The sequence below is a fragment of the Ruditapes philippinarum genome, unplaced genomic scaffold (assembly GCF_026571515.1).
Source record: "Ruditapes philippinarum isolate M1 unplaced genomic scaffold, ASM2657151v2 ctg3012_1_1_1_1, whole genome shotgun sequence".
Taxonomy (NCBI): domain Eukaryota; kingdom Metazoa; phylum Mollusca; class Bivalvia; order Venerida; family Veneridae; genus Ruditapes; species Ruditapes philippinarum.
In genome coordinates, this window is record NW_026863763.1 from 9,493 (window position 1) to 36,237 (window position 26,745).

The 26,745-nt window shown below is 31.5% G+C and overlaps 1 protein-coding gene across 2 annotated transcripts in view; it reads right to left on the minus strand.

The window, feature by feature from the left end:
* Positions 1–3,683: 3,683 nt before the first annotated feature.
* LOC132723264 (sushi, von Willebrand factor type A, EGF and pentraxin domain-containing protein 1-like) overlaps positions 3,684–26,745 on the minus strand; it is a 43,281-nt gene continuing 20,219 nt past the window's right edge. The window contains exons 13-29 of one of the 2 annotated variants that reach the window (XM_060707939.1): positions 26,163–26,381; positions 25,804–25,874; positions 25,450–25,579; positions 24,060–24,287; positions 23,732–23,820; positions 22,911–23,049; positions 22,393–22,509; positions 20,364–20,437; positions 14,003–14,189; positions 13,317–13,502; positions 12,470–12,718; positions 10,910–11,005; positions 10,463–10,561; positions 8,483–8,662; positions 5,412–5,587; positions 4,460–4,634; positions 3,684–4,224 (exon numbers count right to left, since the gene is read on the minus strand). In XM_060707939.1, coding sequence (XP_060563922.1) covers positions 3,938–4,224; positions 4,460–4,634; positions 5,412–5,587; positions 8,483–8,662; positions 10,463–10,561; positions 10,910–11,005; positions 12,470–12,718; positions 13,317–13,502; positions 14,003–14,189; positions 20,364–20,437; positions 22,393–22,509; positions 22,911–23,049; positions 23,732–23,820; positions 24,060–24,287; positions 25,450–25,579; positions 25,804–25,874; positions 26,163–26,381 — 2,702 coding nt within the window. In that variant the 3' untranslated portion in view covers positions 3,684–3,937. The remainder of the gene's footprint in view (positions 4,225–4,459; positions 4,635–5,411; positions 5,588–8,482; positions 8,663–10,462; positions 10,562–10,909; positions 11,006–12,469; positions 12,719–13,316; positions 13,503–14,002; positions 14,190–20,363; positions 20,438–22,392; positions 22,510–22,910; positions 23,050–23,731; positions 23,821–24,059; positions 24,288–25,449; positions 25,580–25,803; positions 25,875–26,162; positions 26,382–26,745) is intronic. The other variant, XM_060707940.1, reaches the window with a different exon arrangement.

The window sequence follows — 26,745 nt, forward strand, 5'->3', positions numbered from 1 at the left end:
CTAAAATATACATTTCAAGTTACACTTCGTCATCATCCAACATGTCTAGATTCACGTTGAAAATATTCGTTAAAGGTGTGAAATAAAAATGCAATTTGATGGTTATGCTCAGTTCAAATACGAACGTTTTAACTGTATGTCTTTGCATTCAATGTTTTCTTAAGCTTTTAAAAGTCATTATCTAAACAAGAGTCTTACGTATTTCAAATTGAGACGACATGCACAACTTTCAATTTAAACGCATTAAAGTTACGAGTAGTCATGTTTCGTATATTAATTTTATGTTCTGCCCTAGAATTTTGAAACATTAACCACCAAAAGAATAGTCTTATCGTGTAATTATTACTTCATTTGGGATGAAAAAATATGTAGATGTATGAATAAGGTACTTATCAAAATTTCAGGTCAAAGATTAAGCGACTGAATTTGCATTTATATCGTCTAAATTATCAAATAAAGAATTCATTTTTCTTTAAGTGATTTTCATTTAATTTAAGACCATAATTTTATTTTTTCTTCATGTTATCAATGACAAAAATAAAATAAAATAAAATTATGGCAGACGTTGAGTTAATATACAAAAACATTGTACAGTTTAAATTGGATACAACATTGAAACATATGTCATCACTTTTCAACAACTTTCTTAGGAATATCTTGTGTTAACACTGATGCAGAAAAGGATGTTACACCCAAATATATATGGCAAGTCCCTTGCTTAAAGTGACGTAAATCCCACGCAAATATGATTGAATTGCATTCTTAGAATGACGTTATTTTGCCATGATGACTGAAGTTAAAATTGATACGCAACTACGAGGGATAATTCAGATTTACCCGGAAGTAGTGTAGTGTAAGTCTGATTATGTTTTCTGCCGTTTTCGTTAAATTTATACCTGTGCAAATTTTAAATGTTACATCTAAATCGAAAAATATTATTTATTTCATGTCGTACAATACTATTTCAGTCTGCCTTAAGTCATTTTTGAAACGCCACAGCGATGCTTCTCATAAAGTGCGATGCACGTTGTCATTTATGATTATGATATTACAATGTACCTGAAAAAAAGGATTTTGTCAAACAATTGCAAAAATTAATTAAAAGAACGAGAACTGTCATACATAACTTCTAAGAGTTTTTATGTTGTAAAAATTTATGTAGTGTTATCGTACATTTAGTAAAAATCGTCGTTATTAAGGTGTCCGGAAAATGTTTCAATCATATACATTTAAATCTCCTTCAGGAAGATAAAAAATGGTAACAAAACAACATTCAACTATCTATTTAGTCAAACAAAGTTTTCGAGAGGTACACAGCTTTATTAGAAAATTAGAGCAATTTTTAATATGGTTCATGTCGTTGACGCGATAACGTTAATGGACTCTTAGGCGCTTGTAAGACAAATTTGCTACCATGTGATGCATGCTCTAAATTATTACAGGGTTTTGTTTAATAAATTTCCAACTGAAGTAGTGGATATATCTAGCATTTGCTTCAGTTTAAAGAATATAAGCAACTATTTTTCTGCAATGAATTAATTTAGCAGAACGTTAAATGAATGAAACATATACTTTAAAATATAGAAATAGCTAGCTACGGTAAGCCCAGATAAAAAGTTTATAGTATATTTTCGTACATGTTTATGACTTACCCAATTGTATCATGTACTTTAATATTTGAATAATGGCATACAAAACAAGAATTTATGTAAAAATGCGTAAGATTTTCCAATTGGCCTCACAATCACATAAAATTCAAGAGTACCAGGTTAATTATTACCACAATCATGGAGATCAACATTGCAGTATCTCCTTATCAGTACATAGATCACTGTCATCTCAAACATTTTTTATCAATATTTTGATATTTTATATCTTTTAGCGTTTGAATTTATTTTTCATTAAGTTGGTTACTTTTGATAATTTTTTGATAGTATAACGAAAAGTAAAAAATAAAACAGAAAGAGAGAAATGACGATAGATTTTCTATGTAACGGTCGATATTTACATTTGAATTTCAACGTTACGTCATCTTACTTTCATCATCATGTGACGTCTGTGAAGGCAGTGATTACAATTCTGCCAAGGGAGGTAATCACTGTGAGGAGTTTGTTGCATTTGTTCAACATAACTACTTCTTATGAGGAATAATTATATATGGAAAGGTTTATAGGAATCGACCTTGTGTTGCATACAGTGGCAATTGCTTTGAAACACTTAACGTATATTCTTATGTCAAGTGTAATCACATTGAATTTGTGGCAATGTTAATATTTGCACCGTACGCGAAATACTTTGTTACCTTAATCGTGCAAGTTATTAACCTATAAGGACGTTTTGTCTATTGTACAATATATGTAAAAGTACGATAACCGCGTATAGAATGGATGCATGTGTTCTGTCAATAGTCAACATTGACAACTTATCTGATGCAAGAATATTTGTTTAAAAGGGAGCAAGTTCGAATTGTTTTAAGTCTTTTATTTATGTACTGCAGTTATAGTGATTAATTTCTTTTTATGGAAGGGAAATACTATTGTGTTCAACTTGTATAGATTAATCATTTGGCATACAGTTTGTAATAGGGCTGCATTTTAGTAAACGTTGCTCAGATGTTATTGCCCTTTTCGCTTATTTTCAGTATCTTATTTTGTAGAGTTAATTTGATTGGTGCTTTCATTTTAATTCTATATATTTCATTGGTCGTCTTGATTGAAATAATTCGATTAGTTCAGAACTTGTTATGAGTAATTTTGACCAATCAATCTTACAGTTAAGCATTGTCATGACTACCAAAAGTGTATAAATACCGGGTGATTTTTAATATTTCTTGTCTTGGGAACTGGCTGACAGGTCAGTTCACTTCAAAGCTTTAGAGCTTTGGCACTCTTTCAAAACTTTATAGTTTTGACTTTGTTTTAAATCTATATGATTGCTTATTAATAAATACTTAAAAATTCTTTTTAAATAAATAACTCGTTGTTGATAGATTCTGGTTTAAAATATAATTTTATGCATACTCTTGATAAATAAATTCTATGATTATCGTTAGTGTTAACTTTATAAAGTCTTGTGTTGTACTTTCTTAATAAGAGTAATTTGAAGGTAGCGTCCAACACCACCATCCTAGCCACTGGTTGGCAATTAAGGGTTCAGAGAACCTGGGTAAAGTGCCGTTTAAATATATATTTGTGATCATGTGTCGTCCGTATAGTAATTAGGCCATTTATATTAAAAGTCTGTCCAGAGCGCCACTGAGTATTGGGCTCGAATCAGCTTGAACCACTGATAATTAACCGGCACTATTACAATCATTCCAACAATGAGATATGAAATCATGTCTCTGTTTCATCAGATAATAAGCATGAAACATAAAATCATTATTTATGTTTGACATTTTATAAGAATGAAAAAATCGTTTCTGATGCATAATGTGTCTTTTATGGACCTGCGAGTGTATTTCGTCACATAAAACATTACATTAAACCCGCAGTGATCTTCAATGTATTTTGATTATCTTATGTATTACATTTATACCTGTCAAGTATACATATGAAAGGAAGAAAGTCATGAGCTGGAAATTATACACAGAAAAGTCACACGAAAGATCGGTACACAGCAACCGGGACTCGAGCCAAGAACATCATTATAAAATATAAAAATATATATTTCTTTGTAGTTTGTTTGTTTTATTTTACGTCTTTTCTCAACAGTATTTCAGTCATATAGGCGGGTATCGTTCCTGGAGAGTAACACCAGTACTAGACTACCTTCCTCCGCGCTAAATTACCAAAGCATCTCCCGGGGATATAACCCTCTGTAGTGTCATTTTTATAACATTAACAGTAATAGAAAATATATTGATATCAGTTATTGAACATTAACATTAATATCAATCAGTACAATTATCTGATTGAACTCTATCTATTTTTTTCCTTTAGACTGTGTTGTTATTTTTACATGTTCTTAAATATACTTTTCCACGCCAATCCCTATCTACCATGGGATCGAATCTGTCGGAAAAGGTGAAACCATAGCATGCTGTATGGAGATGATCATAATACACTGATAGACATTTTTCGTGTGTTGCTTCATCCTTCCAGTTAACGCATGTTTGTTTACATGTTCGAAGCGACATGTTCCCAATTGGTATATGCTGCTGCTCCTCCCAGTCAAGATACCACAAATGTCCATTATCAAACGAGTTGATGCATGCTTTATTTCCTGAAAACAATACAATTTCTTTTCTTAATTAGACTGAATAAATATCATTGCCCGTACAAAAATTTATTCTTAAAGTTCCAATTACGTTAAAGTGAACAATTATGCAAACAGAATTGATGGTGTCGGATGTGTGGTAGATATTTAAAGACATTAAAAAGGTATAGAGAACAAGTTGACTTTCTTACAGAAAAGCATTATATTTATAACATTATCAAGGTCAATGTTAAACCTTTACCTTCCCTGTACAAAGTCAGAACATTGTCTTTCTCCACCCATTGTTTCCGATTATTTCTAAAAACATAAAACTCTTCCATATTTTCAACATAAATTGATACATATTCCAGGTCCCAATCAGATAATAATATATCATGCCAGCTTCCACCATCATGTCCAATCTGTACTTTATGTATCTATTAAAATACGAAAAATATGTTGATAATGAGTTAATTTGAAATTACAAAAAAAACTTCTGTGGATATGTAAGATAAGAATCAATTTAATTGATATGCCCTTCGATATAATATAGATCACTGTTGTGAAACCATTTTTAACGATATTCTATATATATATTATCTTTAAAATTGATAACCAATCAAATTAGTGACTTTTATCTATAATGTACTGGCGTATAGCATTGTAATTGAATCCTATAAATCAAAAATACGAAACAGTAAAGCACACAAGTCTGATGTTTTCTGTTTAACCGGCGATTTTACAAATTTGTTTGGTCATATGTCTGCAGTTGGTCCACGTTATCGGTTTTATTGATACTCAGCAATCCCTTTTATCCGCAAGTAACCGACTACTTATTTTACATTGTTTCTGAATCAGCGGTGGGAGAACAAAGGCCATTAGATACAATGTTTAAAACCAATTGTATATCACAATGATAATAAAAGAGCATCGTTTACTTATAAAAGGATAACACATTCATGTAGTTTTATGAAAATAATTGCCAAATAGGTTCTGACATACAGATGAATTCGGTAGAACGGACAGAATTCACAGAAAAACGGACGGACGAACAATTTCATTATATTCCGATATGATAAGCAAGGGTAAACAATTAGTTGCGTATAACTCATTATTCAAATCAACAAAATCTCGTGGAAAAATAAATCATAGTGTTACTATAAGTATGAACTACATTTACAAATGCTTTATATAATGAATAAAATGCAACGAACGGGACGTATGTCTTTAGCCAATTCTCTTATCTCATCGACATCGCCAGATTCAAAGCCTCCCTTAAAGTCTATTATTCTTGTACTTCCTCCAGATCCGGACAAAGTGATGTATACATTAGCATTTGTACCAGCACCCGGACGTGTTCCTGTTTTCGCACTGATTAGATATCTTATACCTGATAAAAGAGGAATTGCATGATTATCACGAACAAAAATTTTATTTACTGAAAGTAAACTTTTATACTTTTGGAAGATATATATAAACATTTCTACAGCAAAAGTGCCAGGGTAGGAGAGTAAATCCTGTCCTTTTTATGATGAGTATCAAATGGAGACACAACTTTGTAGATTGAAATTAAATTATTTAAACAAAACAATAATTAAGATCTAATAAAGGAAAAAGTTGCAAATATTAGTGTTTCGGTATATTTTCATGAAAATCAATGTAACATAATATATTGCTAAATACACACCGACTAAAGGAAGTGATCAAAAAGCAATATATCCAAAAAAGTCACATTAAATAACAGCATGTCTTTTGTTCTCTTGGAAAATAAACTGCATTATATAACGTTTTTTACTCAGGAATGTAGGTAGAGGATTTGTTAATCTCATTTTATACAACGTTTGCGATTTTGTATCATATGCTGGACTGGAACTTTCTAGACGCGTTTTAAATCTAAAAGTTCAATATATGTAATGTTTGAAGCATTGTTCAGAAACCTAGATGTTTCACAATTGTTTTTGTGACTTTAAATGTCTTTTCTTTAATTTCCTCCGAAACTGACGAACCTGGATAGGAAATCAGTCACCGTTCTTTCATCAAACAGTTTGGCCAGAGCATAATTCTAAAATAATTAATGATAGCAACCCTTCCTTTTTTGTGTAGTTGTGTGTGTTGTTCTTTTTTTCTTTAATTTAAGGTATTTGCGGTATTATTGTTCTATCCTCGATACATCCCTCTGAGGAATAGTGCAATTCGAGGGAATTATTACCTCTCTTTTAATAATAACTTGTAAACTTATTGTCCATGTTTAAACGTTTACCACAGCGGTACATAAAGTGACATCCATGGGTAAATATAGAGTGAACAGGAGAAAGTCAAAATAAGTTAACAATTTCTCATAATTACTTAAAATTGTATAATTTACTTTACATGAACGATACATATTCACTAGGCCCTGTGAAATGTGTGTAATTATCCGTCGGACTGTACCAATAACTTTCAATTTATAAAAAGAGTGGCGTAGTCTTTTTATATTTTGAGGTATATTTACCCTAAACATTTTCAAATATCATGTGTTGGTCAATAACCATTATGACGACCAGTTTATTGAAATACATAGTCAATTTAAGTCAATTTGACAATGAAAAATGCGCATAATGCCACTTTAAAAAGGTATTTGAGATACAAACTTAAAATTCGCTATTATGAAAAGCTTATTGAGTAGGAACGCAGAAGAAAAACTATTTTTCACAAAGTTCATAGCCTCATAGGTTTCCGACAGAAGTTTGCAATTGTTTGTAAACAAACAACTTTACCACCACGTAAAAGACAACTCATGTGCTTTAGAAGACATAACATTTTGCGAATATTGTATGAAATAATTGCGAGCTATGAATGATATATCTAGCCCCTTTAAAAGAAAGTCATATGACAAAAAAACGATGTGCTAACTCTGAAAAATAGTAAAGGCATATCTAATAAGTGATAAAAAGAATGAAACATCTTCTATCGTCAACGAGTGTATCGAGTAATTGTTATAAACTGTTATAGACAGTTACCCCATTGATATTCTGTTAGCATGAGGTATGAGTAAGAACAATACAACTTCGACCAAACCAAAACAGTTTTGTATCTAACAGAGAAAAACGGAATCCTTCAAGTACCCCTAAAATGGTAAGATTGAAAATGGTTGCAGACTGTGTTAAGGTTTGCTTGTTTATTTTCTGAAGTGGCAAGTGCAATCTGATGTCAACGCCCGCCAGCACTGACCTTTATGAGCTTTTACCATCCATTTTATGTTTTTAAAATTCATCACTGATATTTATATTGGACTATGTACAGTCCCATTTTAATCTAAATATATACTTAGTTTTTTTGAGTATGTCTCTTTCAAGGAAACGTTAACGATAAATGTCTTGACTATTAGAATTATACAAATGAAACCTTCTAAGAGTGTTGAATGCGTCATTGGGAAAATAATATGACAATCGCACAATAAATATATTGTTCTGAATTGTTCGGATGTAAACGACCGTTAAACCATAATAATTATATAGAGGATATTTGTTTAGTTCAGTGTAAGATCGGAATATATTTCACCGAGTGAGCACCAAAAGGTATATTTCACGAGTGGCGCAGCATGAAATTTCCGGCATGGGTAAAACTCACGGAAACGCTAGTCTGATATGCAAGAAAAATCTTGAACATTGGAATTATACAAATGAAACCTTCTAGGAGCATTGAAAGCGTCATTGGGAAAATAATATGACAATCGCACAATAAATATATTGTTCTGAATTGTTCGGATGTAAACGACCGTTCAACCATAATAATTATGATATTTTATATTTCTTCCATTAAGTTTCATTCAAGAATAAGCAATTATTTAAAATTAAACATGCATTTATCGGGATATATATCTAAACTCGAACACAGCTTGCGCAATTATGTTAGATTCGTCTGACGGTTAGTCAAATATTTTTTCAAGCTATGTATTCGTAGTTAGCAATACATTTGAATGTAAACAACTGTTGTGGTTGCCATTCCATATACAACAAATCTCTAGATGTTGATTGAAAATTGAACTGGATGTTGGGAAGTAATTAAATAACTTCTACAACATCACTATTGATATGATAAATATTTGCATATGAATATAGTCAAAACATATTTTTCAGAGCTCTATTATCACATATTTTTGTTAACAATAAAAAAGTAATAATTGCCTATGTAATCTCAAAAGTCATAACAATTTTAATGTTCAATTTTATTTCTGAACGTATTTCATTTTTTTTATATATTTTTGTACAATATAAAAGACGTTTATGCATATTTTAACAAATACCTTTTACACACGTTATAACATCGGACCATGTTCCATTATTCTGGCATGTCATTCCCTTATCGGATGATAAAAAATATCCAGGACTACACGTGAAACCGCGAACTGTTTCGCCAATATCATAATAAGTTCTTGGAGTGTTTAACTTTGCCATATTTTCAATTTCAGGAAGTCTACAGGAACCTATTATCATGTGATAAAAAAACATTTCAGATATTAATTTCCGTCCAAATTGACAAAAATAAAATAGCATTTTGTAACCACAATACATCCGAAAAGTTTGTTTTCTATATATTCATATTCTTATATTTTTTATGAAATGTATCAAACTTTTCAGTAAACAGGACAAGCAGACAAAGAGATAAACATCGCATCGATCAAATCTGAAATTTAAAGATTCACTCATTGATTAATAACGAAAGACTAACAGTTTCAAATTAGATAAAATAAAAAGCTGTAATATCACAAAAGAACAGACGTTGTGACAAAAATAACGCTAATTATGTTGAAACGAATGGCATAACACGGTATACACAAACGGCGTTACACGACACAAATATGCGTTATAACGCTAATTATAATGACGTCAAGAAGCGAACCAAGAGACGTTATCACGCACAACAAAAATAATTATAACGTGAACCAAAAACCTTGTTTTTGCATGTCAGACTAGACTGAAATCCGGAAATTTCATCTGTGGCATGTGGGGGATGCCAGAGAAGTCGAGTGTTATACAAACGCTTGCTTAATTTTACCGTTATGAATGAAGTTGTAATTCCATACGCTGTTGTAACTAAATAGTTACGGGTGTAATGACATAAATATCAATGGAAAACTGTTTTATAAAGGTAAATAATTTTAAATAAAAGGAAATATGGTACAATATGCAAGCATAAATATGCGATACGGATTGGAATTGTAATAAAGTATCTCGTTACCGTTAATGGGCGGGTCCCCTCCGGAAGGATGTTTAGACCTGAACCGCAACATATAACAGTTATAATATTTCGCTAATTCAAAACCATTTCAATGTTTATCAAGTGGCCTAGTTACGTGAGAAAGGAAGAACAATACTGATCTGAATAAATTGTTAGCACCATAATTATATTAAGTTATCTACGGATACCTCCACATGTTACGGTCTGTGTGTTTTTGTTTTGTCTTTTATAAGGAGATACTATCACCAACTTAACATACAAAGAAGTTATGTATCCTTATTATGACTTAACTTAAACTCTATCGCCCTTTTTAGGCGTAACTATCACATAATTAAGATAAACGTTCACCTTTGTAGCCTAAATAGGACACACAATCACGTTATTACCAATAGGAAGATTTTATCATGTTATAAGGTAATAGTATCACGTAATTATTAATTAACTTGATTTTACTAAGAAGGTCAAAGTTAAGTTAAGAGTATATGAGTATTATTTCCTAATAATTCCATAGCAAATGCAATAAAGTAATAACATAAATGTTAAAACATTATAGACCATTCAAGTTAGATTAAAGTTTGTTATAAGTAGATGACAGTTAACTTCTACCTTGGTAAGTATTTTCTAATAAGAGAAATAAATTCAGACAATTTAACGTATCCGTAGATAATTGAAAATGTGAAGCACATATATCTAGATCTTATTGTTATCCTTTCTTTCGTAACAATGCCATATGATTAGCATTGATATGGTATCGAATTAGCTATATCACGACTTTTGTTCCTGGTTAACTAGGATTTTTGATCATTACACGCGTTATAATATTGCATCTTGTTTCGCGTTATTACTCATCTTGTTTCTCGATATTATCCTTTTTTCGCCTTATTTCGCCATTTGTTTCGCGTTTTATGCCTTTTGATCCGCATTATCACTCTTTTCAAGTATTTTATATTATCTTATTTAAAACTATTAGACTTTCATAATTCATCTTCTACTAGCTTCTATAAGAGAACTTAGCTGATACTATATTTCCACCATATATACTTACTATGTTCACAGTTAGTTCCGAATTTCCCCTCCGGGCATCTACATTTGCCAGGACCAACGCATTCACCGTTATTAGATTTGCATTTATCATCACATAGAACTAAATTTTTAAAGTACATGTCAAAAATTGAAGTAAACAACATTGCAATGTTTACACATTATACAAATGAGCTATAAATAAATCAAAATATCGACTTGGTTGATTTTTTTGAGATATTACGATTTTGAAACGAAAAGAACACAATTCGTACCTCGAAAAGACCGATAAATCACAAACGTTCACATGACATGCTTATTAAGAATTCGTTCAAAACAATATGTAAAGGTTTTAGAATCAATATATATTATCATAATCTACAAGGATATGATACACAAAAGAGCTCTACCGGATACAGTGTTCGTCAAGATTTATATATTTGTTTTTAAAAAAAGATATTCTTATATTTACCGTTTTCACAATGTTTTCCTGATGTAAAATGCTTGCATTTACATTCACCATCCCTCACACAAACACCTCCATTTTCACACTCCGGTTCACACATTGCTGAATAACATCAAATTACATTTTTATAATATATGTAATGAGATAAAAAAAAACGGGTTTCTTCATAAATAGAAATGATTATTTGTTAGGTGTGTGTGTTTCCTCTTATCTTGATTAATATCTCTCGACCAATTAAAGAAGCATTGTTGACTGCCCAAGGTTTTTGACGTACTGAACCATAAAATTATAGGAACATTTATAGCTCTTAATCAGCCTTGCAAGTGACATCAAAAGAAGCTTGTACCGATTAGAAATGCTTTGCAAGTTTTTACTGAGCTATTTTAAAACTATGGAAGTTTGATAATGCTCATCAATTGTGCTACTTTAAGCATTAAAAGTGAGATGTCTTAACGAACTATATAGAAAATCATTGTTACGATATGAATTAAACATATATCTTCTGTTTCACTTTCTCCCCTAAACAGATACAATGAAACCAAAAAGTGATTTTAAAAGTGATTTTAACATAATAACTGCGTTATTTTTGCTTGAAGGAATTTGACCCCTTTAACCAATGAAAATGCAAATCGAATGTAAATCAAACAGGCGTCTTACTTGTTTTATTCATGTAGACCTGAATTAAAGACGAAAGCATTTATAAATTGAATATTGCTTGAACTTTATGATAATTGCATGACTTGTTTGACAATCTTAAATGAAACCAAAGAGTATCTTACATTTCTGTTTGAGAAAAAATGTACATATAAAACAATTTTGACAGACTTATGCATTCCTTCCGGAATCGCCAATGTGGTTTTAAGCGAAACTTAAGCTGATATATGTTTCACAAGCTATACTTTACGCATAATTTCTGCATAAACATAAAGCTGATTGTGTTAAAAGGAAACAAGGATAATTTTTCATTGAAAACAAAAAAGAACAACAACCACAAACAACAACAAAATAAAAACGACGGATAAACCCTTGTATAAAAAAGCATAGATGGTTCTACTATTTAGCATTTCGTTGTGTTAATGGAGATCTGCTTATCCACTTATCTACAAATAGTCTATATAATATACAATAATCAACATTGGCAGTTGTGTGAAGTTTATTAATACTTGAAGTAAGGAATAAGTAAACTATTTATCTACGTGCCGTCTAATTACTTTTAACACGCTTCACAGTACATATAAATATGGACAGGACGGTCAAATTGCAATTACACAATATATGCATTATGCTTACCAGTAATATTATATAACATGTGACGCCAGTTAACAAAATGACGTAATAAAGACTAAGGAAGGTAGTTAAACATTTTTTTTTTCTACAAGAATATTAGGATGGAGAACGATAGCAAAGTATCTTGCGCACTCGAACTATGCAATATTCCACAATAACTACTTCAAGATTAATAAATGTTTGCCAAAAAATAATACGCAAACAAAATTGCTAAATACAAAAATGTGCCCTGAGATATGCTTTATAATAACAATAGTTTTAATAAAGGAATGTATTTACTTTTTCTACATTTCGGGAAAGTCCCGTTATTTCCAAACTTCCATGATTTATCTCGTTCATCCTCAATCCACTGGCCGTTTATACACTTGAATCTTCTGTTTACAGGTTCGTGCATATCATTTCCTGTCTTTGAACAGTTGAAGTAAACAAAGTCCCCCACCGCAACAACAGAGCCTCCAGAGAGACTAACATGAGATCTGTCAGATATTGACAGGAGTGTGTCATAGTCATATGGTACTTTACAACGATCTGCAAAAACGACGTAATGAAAAAAAAATCAAATACATTATTTAATTATCTTTGTTCTACAACAGTCGAAATGGTTGTATACGATAAAGCTTTAACCTTTGAAATGAAACTTTGTTTAATGTGGCGGTTATACAACAAACGACACATACCAAACATATTATCACCATCGAACTGAACTGAAAATGATTATGTTGATCAAACTTATTAATTTGGGTAAATACAAAACTTTAAACCTTTTATACCTCAATTTAAACTCTTGTTTTAAAAGCTACAGTATGCATTTTTTTACTTAAAATGTAAACACAGACACAGAACTCCTTTCCATGGTTCTTTATAGTCAAAATCTTAATGAGAAAATAAGATTGTTTAGGTGAACTCGAACAATAATACATATAAAATGTTAATGAATATTAACAAAACCTAAAAGCTTTTATACCTCAATTAGAACTCTTGCTATAAAAGCCACGGAATGCAATTATTTCCTAAAACTGTAAACACATTTAAAATCTCCCTTCTATGTTTTTTTTAAATATGGTCAAAATCTTAATAAGAAAAAAAAGATAAGGTGACCTCTTGCAACAATACACATAAAATGTACCTGGTATACATTCTGGTTCCTGACCTCCGATTACACTTTTTAATTTACCGTCAATACAATTGCTCCTTTTTTCCTCTGGCTCAAAAATATCTAATGAGAATCCCTTATCACAGGACACAACGTAGTAGCTGTTTGATATAATTACATTTCCGTTATCAATCTGCAGACAGCTTTTATCTTTCGTCGCTTAAATACAAAAGAAAAAATAATCCTTACAATTCGTATTTTTTTAAAAATGTCGTATGAAAATATACATAAAAAGCAAAAATAACAAACAGCCAAATAGACAAGAAAACAAAAACAGACACACAATGTACATTACTTGTTTATGATTGAAACAACTCACCATTATCAATTTCAGTTTGTTTAAATGATTATTCAAAATCTTCGTATTCACAAAATAACAATAACACAATTATTTACTTTGATTCGGAAGCTATCACATTGATAAGCAAGCAAGTTTAATAGATTTACTGTGAGGACTGCTAGTGCATAAATTTATGCAAGGATTTTCTATTTAAGTCTTCTATGTTGAGGCTATCTAAAATCATGCAAATTTACTTTATTATTGTAGTCAAAATGTCATGCTGCGTTAAGAAAGAAAATTAAAATATAATACCTTATTACTTTTCTGATTCACTAATTTATTTAACAAAAAAAAAAACAAATTTACTGTTGAGACATACCATCATAACATTCTTTTGTTATTTTTGTCATTGAATGATCATTCTTGCAAAAAATTGTTATATCATCAGAATTTGGTATATTATCAGCAGTCGTATCAGTATCATTGTAGTAATCGTAGTCATACGTCATGAATGTGTACATGTCAATGAATCTGCATTTCACCGTCAATATGTCCCCAGCAACAATCTGTTGAAATAAATAAAAATATGTGTTTTGAAATTTTAATATGAAATAAACTATTCTCGACACTAATGTATAATACATTTTTTGTTTTAAAAACGTATGTATGCCTTATAATCTCCTTCTATACCAATAAGGGTTAGTGTAATGTTGTCCTCATATTTCTTACATGCTTGATTTATCTATATTATATTTAGAACTTACACAATATGGGATATAAAATTGATTAATTATAACACTATAAAGTGTTAACGCACGTTTTTCCGTGTAATAACGTCACTCTGCAGAGTCCCGAGGAACGGTTGGTGCTCGAAAAGAGCGAGGGATCCATCGGTTCCGAGGGAATCTGCAAACTTTATAACACGAAAATATTGTGCGTTGTCGCTATTATAGCATTAAATTTAATTTTAATTTAGATTCACGATGTATATCCAATCCAAAAAAATCATGAAATTCTTGTGCTCTTGGACGGTATTTTTCCAACTCAACATATTTAACGTATCCGTTTTATTTTTTCCGGGGCCTACAACTTTGAACAGAGCCGAACTAAATGTCGAATTTTAATAGTTTTAACAAAGCTTAACATTTAAGATTTATTAATTCAAGAAAAAAATTAGATTACTCTACCCAAGACAAAACGTGAGCCTCAGAAACTCCGAAAATGATTTTAAATTAGCGACAGAAAAAAAGAGCAGGGGTATTAAGCGTTAGTTCGAAACCTTAACGAATGAGAGAGGTAACGACTGAAAGAGTGTCACACATTTCATTTGTTTCGCCTCTGCTGAAGTAGGTCTACGCCCTTCATTTGTTACCAAATTTAATATGGTGCCATGTATGCTAGCATCAAGTCTTTGTTGACGGAGGACATGGAGGAAAGGGAACCAGAACAACGATAATCAATATCACCTCAATACCAATTATAATTACTTAAAAGTTACATAAGTTATTGGTCAAACTATGTGTTACTTGTATTTTAATTACAGTCCGTGTTCCTAGGCAATGCTTAATAGATATTCTTTTCTAAACGAGCTAAAAACAATTTAAATGAATTGTATTTTAGATTCTTTCTTTTGTTCGGATTTTGTGAAAGAACAGGATGACTTTCTTTAGAAATAGTTCATAAAGAATAGTGAAACGTCATAAGGCCATATATAATGCATGCAGAAAATAAAACATTTTGCATTTGATTACTTTTCGAAGATGTATTATGCTCATTTTTGAAAATATTGATAATTATTGCTACATAGTCTGATATTAAAGGTACAATATGCAAGATTTGCGTAAACACATATAAGTAGCTGTATCAACTTTTGAACACCAAGTGAACAGAGTATGAATATGTCTTTTTCTTTTAAAGAAACAAACAGAGTATCAACATAAAATAAAAGTTAAAAGGAGCATTTTCAAAGAACAGCCTTAAAATATGATGTATTTATTAAATAATCAGTATGTTAGAGACAATTGGCGCGTAAATGAAAACATGTAACTTTTTTCACTTCAAACAGCCTTTATCTTGGGTACGTGATAAAGACAATATTATGTTCGTGTTTGTTCATTATTGAAATTTATTGAATTCATTGAATAATTAATATTATGCTATGCTTGCCAGAGGCTCGCGCAATATCATCCTAGTCAACTCGTTCAATAAATTTAGTACTGAACTTACACTAGATCAATACCCTTATTTTATCCTCTAATTATGTCATTATCACTTATCCCAAACTGGATCCTAGCAAACGTACTGTATAACATTAGGGCGAATCATTAAATTACAAGTTACGAAGCCTAAACCAAGTCTACTATCAGACAAGCGGTTCTCTCTCAACCGTTTTAGGCAGAACCGGCATTTAGAGCATTATTTGTGAATTTACAACAAAAGCACACAACTGTACAAAAAACGGCACTAAACGTTATTCTCAAAAACAAATATAAGTTAATCGGAGTATTAAACTAGATGACATATATGTGTTTACATTGAAAACGGTCTGTTTCTTAGAAAGAGTAACAACCAAGATTAGCGCCGTATTTCCGGCAGAGGTACTTGGTTGCTGCGATAAAAGCCCCTGAATCCATTATGCAATTATGAAAAGAGTACATGACTCTTTTGACAAATAGGCCAAATCGGCGATCTTTTTTTTTCTTTTTTTTTACCAGGCCCTGTATAATATGTTGCGTATATATAGGCGGATAGTTTCCTAACGATCGTTCCTGAAGAGTTACACCAGTACTAGACTACCTACCTCCCCGCTAAACTACCAAATCATCTCCCGGGGAACGAACCCACACCAGAGAGGTAACTGGATAAGATGTCATCGACTCTAACCCATCGACCACGGAGGCGGTTTTGCGCATAGGTAAAAGCAGGCTATATCAAGAGCGCATGACTCACATGGTTTTGGTCCCGTTTAAACATAGGCAAAATATTGGAAAATAGCCGATTTTACGCTATAAAGTACAAGCGATTATCGTAGTATTGACAGCAATCCATAAGTTCCCTACCGGTAAAAATCCCAGCAACATTCTGAGCCATTGGCCATTCACTTATGTTTCTACTTTAAGTAAATTTGTTGGAAAAGTTCTTTAAAAGTGATCACAGGAAACAGTTTTTTGTTTTGTGAAAAGACAGACAGATGGACTAAAGCGCACTTTAAAGTTAATTTTTTAAACATCCCTGTTACCAAAATATAAAATTTTTAAAAGCAAACAACATATTAAAGAGGAGATAACTCTTGAATAAAGATGCAAGACATCATACATGATGTGAGTGTAACAAAGAACAATTAGTAATGAAGGTGTTGATAATGCATGTTTATTTTGAATTTGAAGTAAAAGAAAGTTAACAGAATAAAACAAAATCAAGTTGAAGGAGGAGATAATTCTGAGACTTATAACCTAGCCATATTATTATGATGTGGGAGTTTGAATAAATCCTATAAGTTATGAAGAAGTTGGAGTAAAATATACCAATTTCTCGAAAGAAATCTAAGTTCAAGGGGGAGATAATTCTGGAAATAGTCTTGCTAGAGTATTTAACCTTCTCAAAAATGTTGATTGATAATAAGAAACATATATATGAAGTTTGAAGAAGATACATTAAGAAATAAAGAAGTTATTAAAAAACATTTTTTTCATGAAAATTCTAAGTTCAAAGAAGGCAATTCTGATTTGTGTGCTAAAGTTGTAAATATTGTCACATATGCTGTGGTTGATGACCAGAAACTTATATTTAAAGATTGAAATAATTACCTTATGAAATAAAGAACTTATAGTGAAAAAGCCTAAAAACTAGTATCAGAAATCTTGACGAGGTTGCCGACGTTTGTTAGGTAATACTCCCTATAGTCAAGATTAAAATGATGTGTATAATTTCCATACTGCCATCAATCCACATTTTAAGGTTTTGTTAAGCCTATTTGTTGCCATGACAACCAATTTTTCAACATAGGAAGGAAAGAAAAAGGCATGCATAATCTCCAGACTGCAATCTACCCATATTTTAAGTTTCATACAAATATTTTTATTACTTTTTTCATTATCACTAGATCCAGTTTATGTGTTTCCAGTCTATTTGTTGTCATAGCAACCAGAATTTTCAATATAGGAAGAAAAGAAAAAGACGTGCATGATTTCCAGACTGCCATCAACCCATATTGCAAGTTTCATAAAAATATTTCCAGTACTTTTTGCGTTATCACTGGATACATTAAATGTGTAAAATTTGCCATATTTTCAGTCTATTTGTTGCCATAGCAACTAGACTTTTCAACATAGAAAGAACAAAAAATACGTGCATAATCTCCAGTCTGCCATCTACCTATATTTCAAGTTTTATAAAATATTTCTAGTACTGTTTGCGTTATCGCGGGATCCAGTTTTGAGGACGAACTGACGGACTGAAAGACGGACATACAGACGGACGGACGGACAGACGGACGGAGGGTAAACTGGTAGGGGACTAATAAAACTGAACGTTCAATTAAGCTCAATTTGTATCAGTGTATGTTAATTTATGTTTGCCGTATTGCTCACATACCTTTCATTTTAATTTCGCATTACCATCTTCTGCTTTGATTCCTTCTTATTGCTCATTTAAAGGTTCTCATTAATTTTTTTATTATTGTTCAGTATTTAGGCCGTTTATTCCATGCTGTCGCATTAATTACATATCCAAAGTCTGGATAAAGTTTCATACTGCTTATCGTGATCCTTTTCCTGTTGAACTTAATTTTCATAATTTTAAACGTGAAATCTTGTACTGAGTTACTTTAAATGCATCATCAAAAATCACTAAGATTTGAAACAAAAAAAAATTCTATATATAACGATGTTTAGATTGACCCTTGTCTGTCCATCCATCCGTCTGGTCTCATTTTGTGTTGAACGTAGATCAAAAAGTGTTTGACCTAGAGTCATGAAACTTTACAGGAATGTTGATCAGCATTAGCGTTTGACTTGTGGATTTATTCTGTTTTGTTAGTTATTGCCATTGACTAAGTAAAATATTGCATTTTTGAACTTGTGTCGCAAGTAGCGCAAAAAGTATTTGACCTATTGTCATGAAACTTTACAGGAATGTTAATTAGCATATGAAATTGTGTAACTGTTGTTTTGCTTGTGAATTTGTTCCGTTTTGTCAGAGTAAATGTTTGCAAGTTGTAGAATTTGCACTTTTAAACTTGTGTCTCACGTAGCTAAAAAGTATTTAAACTAGGGTCATGACATTTTCATGATTCAGCATGTATAGTGCGCACCTTGGTTTTTTCGTGTGGATTTATTCAGTATTTGTTATTGCCCTTGACTTAGTAAGAATTTGCAAATTTCAACTGTGTCATACGTAGCTTAATAGATATTTGACCTAGTGTCACACACAAAACTATACAGGAAAGTGGCTCAGCATGTTTCATTTCGCACCACACGTGTGGATATATTCTGTTTTCCCAGAGTTATTGCCTGTGACTAAGTAAACATTTGGAATTCTCGACTTCTGTCGCACGTAGCTCAAAAAGTATTTGACCTAGGTTTGCAAACATCTGTGAATTTGTACACCTGGTGTTTTCCCTGTGAATTGTTTTGTTTTGCCACAGTTATTGCCCTTGACTTTGTGAAATTATGCAATTTTCAATTTGTGCTGTACGTAGCTCAAAAGGAATTTAACATAGAATCGTGATACTTAACAGGAATGTTGGTCAGCATAAGTAGTTGTGCACCTGGGGTTCCGCTTGAAGAATTATCAAGTATGAAAGAAGTAATTGCCATTGACTTAGTAAAAATCGTTCCTTGAGTGCTTGAGTTAGAGTCAACCATTTTACGGGAATAATGATCAACATCACTGTTAGGGTATGCACCTGTGGTTTTGCATGTGGATTTTTGTCCCGTTTTGTTAGAGTTATTGCCATTGACTTATGATAAAATAACCACTTATCTATAGAATATAAAATATTCTCTAAATAGGAATTAGTTAAAGGTAAATCATCTTCTGATTACGACTTAATTATATCCTTTATCTTAACATAATTGCCGCATTGCAGATATTTTCACCTTATTGGATAAAAAATCACCTACTTTTGAAATAACTTATTAGTAAAATGAAAGATAAGTCCTAATAACGTAATAGAATTACCAAATATCATTACAGTTTAAAGTACGTGAAGATTCTCCAACGTGTTTTTTTGTTGTTTTTTTTACATTTCCATATTGCTACATATTAAGGTTCTAAATGTCATTATAATATAACAATAATATTTTGAATAACAGCAGGATCGCGTCTAAGAGAAAAGACAGATTTAAGCACGGCCCGCCCTTCCCATCTGGAAGGCGAATATTAAGAACGAAAGGGAAAAAATAATAAAAATGTCGTGTCAAATATTTTTAATGAGTTGAAAATCAATATTCTGATTTTAAGTTCTAAATTTTAAACATTAAAACTGTTGGAAGAACATTTAAGTTGTTATACATTGCCGATATGTAATTGTTTACGTATTACAACATCGCCAGATTATTTAGAAGAAGAAAAAATGACAGATTAAATTGTATGTCTACAATGAACTTAAATGGTAATAATGGTAACATTCGAACGTTTTTTTGCAGTCTTCTTATGATTATGTCTTTTATTAAAAATTATAAAGGTCTAAAACTAATTATTTACTTGATAAGATAATATAGTTAATTAAACGCACTCACATTATCTCCCGGTTTGATTTCATCTCCGTTCGTGTTCCAATACGTGTATCGTTCGTCGTCAGAAAGTTTGCATCCTGGATGCATAAAAAACAAAACATAACAAGGTTTATTTTACGTTGCATTAACATAGTAGTGGCGACTTACAAGCTTTCCATATGGAGGAAGATCTCAGGTCAGGTACCGCCCCGGGCATTATTTCATGCACCATCGGTCACCTGTGTAGAATCATCGACATTCCGTAAGCTAGACGGATAGCTTCAACTCACGTAGACTCCAAAGTGTGTGGCTGGATTCAAATCGAAACCGGTGAGGGACAGATGCTTGCAAGTTACCTACCTGAAAAAATCAGCTGTGGACGCCGCGGCAAAACAACAAAAACAACAAAAAGATAACAGGTTAAACTGATTAATGCTATAAATGTTATGAAAAAAATGTCATTGCTGTAATTTTGGTTCCGCATTTTAAATATATCTTGACTAAACACTGTCCAACAAGAATAACGTAATAATAAAAACATTGTCAAATTCACTGCATTAATTTGCTATGTCCTTTTGGACTAATCTTTACAAAGTTTTAGTAAATATCAATGTGTAAAAGCATTGTTTTTTATTATTCGTAACTGTTGATAATTAAAACATTTATTGGGTTATAAGGGTCTATAACAAATAATGTTATTTCCGAGTCCATTGCGCTACAACAAGCAGTCACAAAGGCAGTCAAATGAAAACTGGGTAAATTATTATCAATGTTATTTCCGAGTCCGTTGCGCTACAAACAAGCAGTCACAAAGACAGTCAAATGAAAACTGGTCACATTTTTTATCGCTTGCTTAAAGTTAACAATATGAGAACCATTTAAATATATATATTTATTCAGTCTGAAAATGAACATGAGATATAAATCCTACCTGATTCTTTCATAAATATCTTAAAACGCCCTAAATACGTCACATGTCGACGTTTAATGTTTTGTACGTGATTATTCATCTGTCCGTTAGCGAATCATTGTCCGTTGTATAACCTTTGGACCAATGTTAGGAAATTGAAACTACTTCACAGTACTAATACTCATAATAATATTCAATGTTTAGAACTCAGGTTTGTGTTTCCTTGCTTCAAGGTTAAGAGGCAGCAACACTGACATTATGTATGAATGTCAAAATGTCGTATCTTTTTTGAAACTGTTTATCCACTTGAGGTCTACTAGGCAATTACCCATGTCAAATATTTAAGTTCTTGGAATGGTTATTCCACGAAAGAAGACATAAATTATTTCCCCTTCTTCTATGAAAAAAGCTTAACAAGGAAAAACGGCATTCAAGGCAACTCAAAAGCATAGAACCAACGGCAAGGAGCTCAGCAAATATCCGTACAAGACAGGACACACTAGACAATCATGGACTAGATGTCATTATACATTATTCCATACAGAAAATTATAAATAGAAGACGACAATTATTTTAAAAGAAAATTGATTAAACGTGCTTCAAAATGATAAGGCATGATTTTAATCACTTAACTGGAAGACCAATATGTACAATAAAATAAAAGCACCAGGATTTAAGATATTTTACTATACAAGTCTATATAACTTAAGTTACATCTAGGGCGGACTATTTCATACCCTGGGCAAAACTTTTTTTGATTTTGTAAAGGACAAATATGGTGTCCGGCCAAACATAACTCTGGTGGTTGTAGTTTCGGAAAATAAGATTTTTAAAGATATCGTTTTAAAAGTCGACTTTTAGCGCCTGATACCAACTTAGGCAACAGGCAAGAATCATGTTTATACTTTTTGTAAAAAATAATATCTCAAGATGTTTCCTGTAAAGCTTTGATCAAAATCAAGCAAACAATTTGGGAGGAAAATGAAATTGTTTTAAGAAATTGTGGAAAACGACTGACGACTACAAAAGCTCTGGACACTGTAAATCAATGTACAATGTCATTAGGATTGATCCCTATATGTTAAGAAAAAACTTTTACCTTCTGAACTGTTGCTGTGATCTTTAAAAGAAAAAAACTTTTACCTTCTGAACTGTTGCTGTGATCTTCAATTCCATCGCTATAATCTTCCATTTCAGTAAGGTTATCATCGGGAGCCTCATTTTCATTTTGTTGTTGAGTGTTTATATTATTCGTGGAAGCTTTTGATGTTGAAATTAAAATACATAAAGTGCATGCAGATGATTTATATGAGTTTGTAAAATAAATGTTTTATGTATTCAACAAAAAGAGAGGAAGTTCAAATATATCTAGATAATACGAATGTTTACCATTCCTACGCGAACACGTAATTAGTCAATCATTTTGGACATATTTACTTTAATCAATTTTGTTATTGATATCAGAGTTAATAGCCAGTCTCGTGTCCGGTTCCATTTACTTGTACTCACTAGTAATGTTGTCATATATTTAACCACACTCGTGCCCAAACCACAGATAACGATACAAAACCTAAAGTTAATTTCAATTAGTACTAAGAATGAAACATGAAAATGTATTAAAAGTATATCTGACAATTGTAAGAAAGGAAAAAGTTAATAACCTGTAGACAAAGTTGACGTAGATATGTGTGATTTGGAATCATTGTCAGAGGTACAGTCGCCATATGGATCAAATATACCATTTACACATTTAATGATTGAACTGGAGATTCGATGTTCGCCGGTACAGATAATATTTACCTGCAAAAATATTGAGATTGTTTATAGGAAACGCTTGCTGCGTATTGTAAGATAGTTATTTTTGGTATAATATCTTATCATGAATGATGTGGTGGTACATTTTCAAAAAAACCGACATTTTTAATTATGTGTACTTTTATAGCATTTATTTAATATGCATCAGATAAATGCTTTAATTGATCAATGATAAGAAGAAGCTCAAAATGATTAATATATGCATTTTTTTCATTTACAAACAGCCACTTAAAGAATGCAGTTTATTACTCGTACATGTTCATATGATTTATTTCACGTTTAATTTTATTAGTTTTACTGGAAGAAACACAGACATTCTATATATCTATCACGTTTGATCAAACTCGCTACGGTAACAACATTACAAATTAATGAGTTAACGTTCATGTACGCAACACAAATTCATCATGAAACAAAAACATCGCTAAATCTCATTTGTTCTGTTTTAAAATATGCTAGGAAATGAGTCTTAAACAATCAGCTAAAGTAACAAGAGTATCAAAAGCGGACACCATTTTATTATAATCATTACCCTGATAAATAATTAACATTTTGTGCTACTTGCAAGTTCTATGGTACGAAAATAATTTTGCTAAACAATTAAAAATAAAAAGAGAACATTAATTAATTGATTTAAAAGTAGTTAGAAACATGAAATTTTTCTTACACTTTCCATATGTTTAATTGTGTCATTTATAGTAAGGTTTTCTCCATCTTTGCTGAACTGGATATTTAATCTGGTCGGTATGTTACATCCTAATTCAGAGAAATAACATTACAATAACAATTATATCTTATTTTTCAATTTTAAATATTTTACAGGTTAAGATAAAAACACCAGGAAATATTGTCTGGTAGAAAATTTATTTTTACTTGTGTAAAGATATTATCAAAGAGTTTAAATAATATATAGCTCTGTGATAGTTTCCTGCAACGCAATATTGTCAGATTGGCTATTGTAGATGAATTGAAGAGACATTTGTGTTAGAGCTTACGTTTTTTGCACCAGTGTATATTTGACCATTTTCCAACATGGCATGTGACTTCAGGTACAAAGGTTGTATTTTTAATCAATGTGTCTGCATCATCATATAAGTCAAATCCGTCCTTGCATCTTACACCAATACTTGTACCGTTATCTTGGAAAGAATCGTTTACGATAACGTTCTCGGTGCCATAAATGCTGTACTCGTTCCCGGCAAGTACTTTAAGATAGCAAGCAACTGAAATGCATAAAACTTGATTAAAAGTTTAATCAGCGTAAAAAGCAGACTATATTTTTTTGTCTGATTTTGTTGGTTTCTATTAAGTGATACTTTGACAAGGGCTGTCACTGTAAATCACAAGCGAATGTTTAAAAATAGTCTCGGATGATGCTTTTGTAATTGCTGTTAAAAGGAGGTGTTTCGAGATATGTGGAAAATATAATCTGCATCATCATATAGGTCATATCCGTCCTTGCATCTTACACCAATACTTGTTTGTTATATTGGTAAGAAGCATTTACGATAACTTTTCTTGTGCCATAAATGTTGTATTCAGTGCTGGTATGTACGTTTAGAAAGCAAGCAACTGAAATACATAAAACCTGATCAAAGATTGTAATCAGCGTAACATGCAGACTATATTTATTTTTTTAGGGTCTGATGTGTTTGTTTCTTTTAAGTGTGACTTTGACAGTGGCTGTCACTGTTACTCAAAAGCAAATATTTAAAAAAATGACTCAGCAGATTTCATACCTACGTATATATTCATACTTTAAAGTCAGCATCCGAATAACAACGTCACTGCAACGATTTCTTTTTGCTCAGTGGTGTGCAGTGCTGTTACATTGTTTGTAAACAAGTCGTCGCGAATATTTACCAAATCAAAGGTAGTGCAAATAAATGTTTTTAGATGCACTTGAATCTTTCCTATAATATTTCTGTTAACTATAATATTCAATTTTATGGCTCTTCCGGGATGCCTGGTACCTGGGATTCGTTTAAAAATCGAATGTTGTCAACGAAATGATTTCTCATTTATAACTGGTTAAGTGTTTCAGACTTAAAACATTATCTCATCATAAAAAAGGGTGTTTTACAAACGGCTACAGTCACATCCATAATTTTTAAGCGCATACATTCTATAAAATTCGCCAGGGAATCAAATCGTATTGTAGACTTTAGTGGTTCAGAGACTTGTAATGTCGTTTGTAAACTCGCAACGGCCGCTTATTAAAAATTCAATCCAAAGCGGGATTATTTCTGTTGCATAAAAGCTCTTGCTTTCCCCCTATTATTTTGAGTTAAATCTTTTGGCCATTTGTCTTCTAATTATCATACTATATCAAATAGATTTAACTTGGTTTTGTTGCTGTTTTCTGTTATTTGTTTTCTTAATTACCTGGTTCACATGATTCTGGAATATGGGTTGTCCAATTACCGAGATGGCATTTACTCTCAAAAGAAAGTACTTCTTGTTTTTCTAATTTACTCTTACTGAACCAATACCCTTCTTTGCACTTATATGTAACCTGTAAGATCAGAAAAGCAAATTTCAAGGGTGAATTTTCATAAGCCGCAACAACGTTCTCTACGTTGTCAGAAAATAAAGGATTCTAACAGCGTTAGAACTTTTACTTTATACCTGTTAACCTTAATTCGAGATAAAACTACAATACTGATTCATCAAAGCATGTCACAATGCATTAATTATATTAACACCTTTTCATTGTATTTATAATAAGCAAATAAATACCTTTTCTTCATGTTTAAAAACAATTTCAGACAGTGACTCTGTGTTATTAACTTCTGGAGCTGTACAGTCATCTAAAAATATACAATAAAGAAAGTAGTGTGTTAGTTTGTTTCTTATCAACAGTACAACTTTCTTTACAATACATTTATACTATATAAAATTAAGACAGAGACATGAATGTTTTTGTAATTGCTGTTAAAACAGAGACCTTCGAGATCAATTAAAATTGAGAATACAGAAATAGTTCACTTTCTTTAAAGTAATAATTCATTTACATCAACATTTAAGTAAGTTCTAAAATTTAGATATTTTAGTTGTTTTTTTTTCCATAAAGATGATTAATAGTTTTTTTTTCTTACTTGCAGTACAATTGAAATCAGGATAGCTTCCTTTAACGCAGGTTATTTCCCCCCGATCTTTTACTTCTTTCCCTGACACAAACAACGTGTATCCCTTTTCACATTGTATATGTATGGAAGATCTACTACGTAATTTAATTTGTTTACGTTCACAATTTCTTTCATCATCTATTACAAAGCATGCTCCTTGTACCTTTGATGGCTCGAAAACACATCTTCCTGTAAAATGTTCATTATTTAGGTTATGCATTACACTATAAGCTGTTGAAGATTTTGCACTTTAAAGCGGTGGTTGCGACATTTAGCCACAATGGTGCGACATTTAGGGGTAAGTACGACATTTAAGGAACTTCACTGAGGGTTATAAGCCTAAACATAAAATTTTAATTTTTCACATATATAAACATGAACACTTTAAACAGAGATATAAATAAAATATAACTAAGAAATACACAACAAATACAATGAAAATCATATGTTTGTGCTATTCTGAGTCCGATTTGAGTGAAAAGCGTTTAATTTTGGGTCATTTTTCACTATTATAATACTATTATAATAATCGTTCTGGAAATACGGAGCGAGC